General features: G+C 45.3%; 1 protein-coding gene across 10 annotated transcripts in view; it reads left to right on the forward strand.

The window, feature by feature from the left end:
• CHST10 (carbohydrate sulfotransferase 10) overlaps nt 1–6,110 on the forward strand; it is a 41,284-nt gene extending 35,174 nt beyond the window's left edge. For 9 of the 10 annotated variants that reach the window (XM_023525218.1, XM_011383743.2, XM_023525216.1 and 6 more), the window contains 2 exons: nt 1,812–1,917; nt 4,274–6,110. In XM_023525218.1, coding sequence (XP_023380986.1) covers nt 1,812–1,917; nt 4,274–4,811 — 644 coding nt within the window. In that variant the 3' untranslated portion in view covers nt 4,812–6,110. The remainder of the gene's footprint in view (nt 1–1,811; nt 1,918–4,273) is intronic. The other variant, XM_011383748.2, reaches the window with a different exon arrangement.
• The last annotated feature ends 327 nt before the right edge of the window (nt 6,111–6,437 follow it).

A 6,437-nucleotide genomic window follows, 5' to 3' on the forward strand; every position in this document is an offset into this window, starting at 1 on the left:
CCCTGAGGTCACCATCTCTTCTCTTTCCATAGCAGAGCCCCCATCTCAGGCAACCTGCCCACTCAGCAGATCCCTCTTCTCTTCAGAGTCACTGCAGTGATCCTCACTGGTTATTGGCTCTGTCCTCAGAAGTCAAGGCTGCACACACACTGAGCACCAGGAAGCTGCCTCACGACCGCTTTTCCTGTAGTGAGAAGGGCCCACACCCCGTGCCTGGGAGGGGAACCCTGCCAGTGGGTGTGGGGCCTCTTCACCCATGGCCAATATGTTCTGTGCCACTTGAGTAGATAGAAACAGTCCCCGTTTTACACTGAGCATCCATAGTCAGAGGACTTAACTGACTTGCTTCAGGAAATCTGATGTTTTCTCAGGAACATATTAGATCACTGAAAAGTGGCCTCATACAGTACATGTTTTGACTACTCACCACTGTTTTCGGAAAATGTGTTTATTAGTTTAAACTCCACTTACTCTGAACTGGTCCAAGATAGCTATGGGCCTTGTTGAATTCAGTTTTCAAAGAAACAGAATTCCAGTTGACAGCAGTGTGACTCCTGGGTCATGAATCAGACCTGGGAGAACCATGGAAGGTGGCCCTGGGTCTCTGTCCTTCAGCCCCCACTGCTGCTCCTGTTGTCAGAGTCGCTGGTCAGAGTTTGCTGTCATTTGGCCTTTTCACTGGTTGGTTGGGGGAGAAAAAAGATACTGGCTTCATTTTCTGATATGCTTCTTGAGTAATCTGACAGCATGTTGAGACATCGTAGAATGAGGTTACAAATCAAATTTAAAACAACCGTTATGTGAAAGTACAAATCTGGCACCACAGTATGAAGCATTAGACTTTAAAGGCTAAGTAAACACTCACAAGAGCAGGACAAAAAAAGCAGGTTTGTCAGGTGATGTAATAGAAAAATGGGCAGTCCTTGTGGCTGTCTTCCATCATCCCTAGACACACCTGAGCAGGTCCAGGAGCAAAGCCACAGAGCTGGTTCATTCTACAGCCATCCTCAGCACTTATGGACTGGTGCTTAAATATTTGGGGGAGGAATGAATGAAACAGACAAGGCTGTGGCCACTGCCTAGGTGGCCCAACAGAGATTCTTCCAACTAGACTCCAGGTGTGACAATAGCATTAACAGAGATGGATATGGAGGTTTACAGACACTTGGCTAAAACCTCTGATGATGACACTTTATTTCCACTTGTCTAAGTTGAGAAGAGAAAAAACCTGCCCAACCCATCAATCCAAGGATGAGACCTACCCCCCAGGTTCCATTAATCAGCCTGGCTTGACACACTGTAGCTCTTGATCCTACTCTGCCTTCTCCTTAGTCACTCCTTGTCCTCTTTGACCCCTGCTTCAAATGTGTCACATCAATCTCACGACATTAGTCAGATTGTTCCAGCACATCTCTGCCACTTGCCAGTCTAGGTTGCTGTGAGGTTACCCATCTCCCCTAGTTTAATAGGAGAATAAGTGCTGTTGGTTTCAGGCATACTGTTTGCATTCAGTAATCTTTCTTTCAGGGCAGATTTAACCCAGTTTGGGTGTGTTGCCACGGGTAGGTATTGTCCTTATTTCCACCCCGTGCTGCCTCTCTCTCTTCCTCCTAACTCGTCTGTTTCCTCTAGATAGCCTGTGGATTACTTTCTTTACTTTCTCATCCTGCCAGCAGATGCAGTTGGAATTCAAAATCCCCAGATTTTGGGGATGGCTTGTGGGGAACAAGAGCTCATGTTAAGAGATGGGCATCTTCTTTAAGAGTGGCACTGAGATGGCCAACTCACCTTCTCTTTTGTTTACTTCCCAGGAGCCTTTCCTTCCATCGAAGAGATCCCTGAAAATGTGGTTCACGACCATGAGAAGAACGGCCTCCCTCGTCTTTCCTCCTTTAGTGATGCAGAAATTCAGAAGCGGTAGGGCCTGGTTCCCACAGGGAAGGGGATTTTGATAAAACCTGATGCTCCTTCTATATTTGCCATGTATCCCAAAATGCTCCAAGGACTCCTGGGGGCTGTTGGTTTGTGTTGGTTAGAGACAGCTGAGCATGTGCCCAGTGTTTAGTGCATTTAAATTCAAAAATCTTGATGAGAGTTTCAAAACATCTCTCTACCCTCACTTGCATGCAGTCTTTTATTTTTTTAAATTAGTTTCAAGTATACAGTACATTGATTAGACATTTATATAGTTGGTAAAATGATCCCCCTAATTGCTTCTTCTCTCCTCTGGTTTTCTACCTAGCCAATATATTAATGCTAACTGCATTCCCTATGCTGTGCTCCCCATCCCTGTGACCATATATCAACTACTAATTTGTATATCTTTAACCCTTCACCCCATTCTCCCAGCCCCCTCTATCCGTCACCAAATTGTCCTCTATATTTGTGAGTTTGTTTTTGATTAGTTTGTTCTTTTTGTTCCTTAGATTGCGCATCTAAGTGAAATCGTATGGTATTTATCTTTCTCTGACTTATTTCACTCAGCATGATAACCTCTAGGTCCGTCTATGTCATTGCAAATGGTAGGATTTCATTTTTTTTAATGGTTGACTAATATTCCATTGTATATACGAACCAATCCAATCGTCCGTTGATGGGCATTTAGGTTGCTTCCATATCTTGGCTATTGTAAGTTGTGCTGCCATGAATATTGGGGTGCATAGATCTTTACGAATTATTGTTTTGGTTTTCTTTAGTTGAATACCCAGAAGTGCAATTGCTGGGTCAAAAGATATATCTATTTTTAATTTTTTGAGAAACCTTCAGACTGTTTTCCATAGTGGCTGTACCAGTTTGCAATCCCACCAACAACGTATGAGGGTTCCCTTTTCTCTACATCCTCGCCAATACTTGTTCTTTGACTTATTGATGGTAGCCATTCTGACAGGTGTCAGGTGATATCTCATTGTGGTTTTAGTTTGCATTTCTCTGATGATTAGTGACCTTGAGCATTTTTTCATATGTCTATTGGCCATCTCTATTTCCACTTTGGAGAAGTATCTGTTTGGATCTTCTGCCTATTTTTTAATTGGATTGTTTGTTTTCACGCAGTCCTTTAAAATGAAGGTTTGATCATTTTCTTAATAGAAATGAGTGGTTGATTTTGTTCTGCTTTGGTTGTATTTTATGGACTCCTTACTGATTATGATCATTCTCTCATGAGAAAGGGATTTAGGTGGCAGGGAAACCCCACTTAGTTTTTCAATTTTCCCAAAGTCATTATGCCTACTTTCACAGTAGCTGCCCAGGAGTGGTGGCGGGGATAGGACCTAGCACAGACAGCAAGAGACAGACCCCAGCAATCACAGCAAGGGTGAACAATGGCATTCAAAAAATTACTTAGCTGATAAATCGAAAAGATCTTTTTACTAGATATGAAATGGCCCCGTAGAACAAGGTTTAAAAGGAATAAGAATGTCAGGGACCAGCGGTACTTTGACTTCTTATTCTTCGCCTTCTTTTCATTGCTTCTGGCCCTGGTTACGCTGTCTTCCCAACCTGTACAAAACAGCTCTTGAGTGCCAGGTCAGACACCCTCCTGGTCAGGGCTGCCCTGTCACCCGCTAAGCACTCGCTTTCTGGGGATTTGTGAGAGCAGAGCACTGAGAGCTGTTCTGGTGCAGAAGAAGCACACCGTAATGACAACTGTGTTCTCATTTTCCTGTTGTCATCATCACTGCTATAGGCCCTTCGCCAGTACCATTGCACCACCACTGCTGCTACTGGCAGCTTTCTCTGCTAGCTGGAGCCTGGAACCTTGCTCTTCATTTTCTCTACCCCTGCTCCGTATTTTTCCTTCTCTTGGTAATTTTCAATTGAATTTTTAAAGATATACCCTTAAAGTAACTTTTTCTGGCCTCAGCTGTTCCTAACTCATTCAGAGTTCTTGCACTTAATGATTTTCTTCCCAGGAACAAAACTTTTCAGTGTTTTTGAAATTTTGAAATATTCAAGTAAAACAAAACAGGCTAAATAGATGTTTTCAAAGTGGCCCCCAAGGATGAGTCCTCTGGCCTTGGACAGTTAAAGTTTCTGAACCTCCATCCCTCACCTGTAAAATGAGTTAATAACAGGATCGGCTTTCAGTGGTGGTCGAGTGGATTATATAAGAGATGCCTGTGGTGTACTCGTGTCAGGGCTTGGCCTGGGTGAGGGTTCAAGAAACAGCAGCTGCTGCTGCTCCAGCTGTTACTCTCCACTCCTCCCACCCTCCTAACCGTCACCACCAACAGCATTGGCTTAACCTCCTGTTTGTCTTCTTTTTTTTCCTTAGCTTGAAAACATACTTCAAGTTTTTTATCGTGAGGGATCCCTTCGAAAGACTGATTTCTGCTTTTAAGGATAAATTTGTTCACAACCCTCGCTTCGAACCTTGGTACAGGCATGAGATTGCCCCTGGCATCATCAGGAAATACAGGCGGAACCGGACAGAGACCAGGGGCATCCAGTTTGAAGATTTTGTGCGCTACCTTGGGGACCCAAACCACAGATGGCTAGACCTTCAGTTTGGCGACCACATCATTCACTGGGTGACGTATGTAGAATTGTGTGCGCCCTGCGAGATAACGTACAGTGTGATTGGTCACCACGAGACCCTAGAGGACGACGCCCCATACATCTTAAAGGAGGCTGGCATAGACCACCTGGTGTCGTATCCCACCATCCCGCCGGGCATCACCATGTATAATAAAACCAAGGTGGAGCTCTACTTTCTGGGTGTCAGCAAACGAGACATCCGGCGTCTGTATGCCCGTTTCGAAGGGGACTTTAAGCTCTTTGGGTATCAGAAGCCAGATTTCTTGCTAAACTAATGTGTAGGACTATGAATACAGGTGTCTTTGTTAGACCAGAGTCTAAGCAGGTGGAGATCTGAGCACAGAAATGACGCTTCCTCCATCACGCTCCTTTGAAGACTCTTGAGTCTCCCACGGACCCGCGTGTGCCTCAGCTGGTGAAGCTGCACCCTGACCATTATGGCTTAGTTTGAACATCTGGTGCACTGAGGGCCTCACCCCCCGCTACCAATGCCATTAGGTCTTTTCTCTCCTTAGAAGGGGAAATAACTAAATATTTGCTGTCTAACAGACTTGGAGGAAAAATTATATGGCGTTAGGAGTCGTTTCCTTCAGCTGTGAAGGAGGCAGGTGCAGTCGCAGCTTCCCTGGTGATAGGATGGTCCTGCCTGTCACTGGGAGACTGCAGGGATGGCACTCCGACCCATCAAGAGACACGAGAAGCTGATGGCCTACAGAAATCACAGGGGCTAATGCAGGACCACATCTGAGTAATAAAATTACATCTCTGGCTTTCATCCTGGCGCTGCTATATTCACAGGCAAACCATTCTTTCCACAGCTGTCTTCTTCCTGTGAAATTCAGGGGTGAGCCAAGGGCACTTTTTGGCAGTCCATCTTTCCAGAGTACATGCCTATATACTGCTAGTCCCTGTTTCTGAACGTCTGCCTGCTGAGTGATTATCTTATTCAGCCCAAGAGATACCATTTTGGAAAGTGAGGGCAGTATAGATTCTTTCGACCTGAGAACATTTTGGGGATCTTCAAGGGAACATGGCATGGAAAAGGAAGAGCTGGCTGGGTTCTGGAGCTCAGGCAGCTGTAGATTTAGGTATGTCCATCCTGATTATTGTTTTCTCTTGTCTTTGTCCCGTCTGGATAGCGACAGGGGCTTCTTACCTGTGAAGGCCAGCACGGGCAATATGCCAACGTTGCAGAGTCAGTGCAGTTTACATGTTTTATTTTTTCATCTCAGCAAAGTGCTCACCACTGGACCTATTTCTGATAATGCCATCATCCTGGACTCCAAGTTGGATAATGAGGTTCACCAGCAATAAAACCCTGGGCCCAGGCAGCCTCCAATAACACATCTCCCAGGCACTGAGGAGCAAGCCATGGCCACCATGTCACATGCCATCTGACAGCGAGGGCCCTTGGGATACCGGACAGTTTCCCTGTGAAAAGACCCAAGTGCCCAACTCAACGCAGTGCTCATGGGCCCAGCTTTTCTTCCAGGCAGCTTCAGCCTTCCCTTTCTCAGAAAGACTGCCTGAGTCTGTAAATGTGAAAGTAAAATAAAAATATGTGCCAAACCTGACATGCACTGCAGTTCTAGGGAAGGTTTTCTGTGGCCACGCATCGTCCCTGAGGTCTGGCAATAGTGCTGGGCAGTGCAGGCCTGCTCTGATGGCTGCTAGTGACAAGACCATGGAAGCGGGGATAGTAAGGCCCAAGTATGACTAACCACGACTGACGAAGGGCAGTCCATGTCCTAGCCTTTCATCCTCAACTGGTGCAGAGGATGTAACATGAGTTATTTTTCTATAAAGTTTTAGCAAAGTCTTGTTAAAATCATTTCACGCCCAATGAGCTGATTACCTCTTTCCAATTTGAACTGTAACAGTGTGAATAATGTATGTCAATT

Source organism: Pteropus vampyrus, unplaced genomic scaffold, assembly GCF_000151845.1.
Source record: "Pteropus vampyrus isolate Shadow unplaced genomic scaffold, Pvam_2.0 Scaffold541, whole genome shotgun sequence".
NCBI classification, from domain to species: Eukaryota; Metazoa; Chordata; class Mammalia; order Chiroptera; family Pteropodidae; genus Pteropus; species Pteropus vampyrus.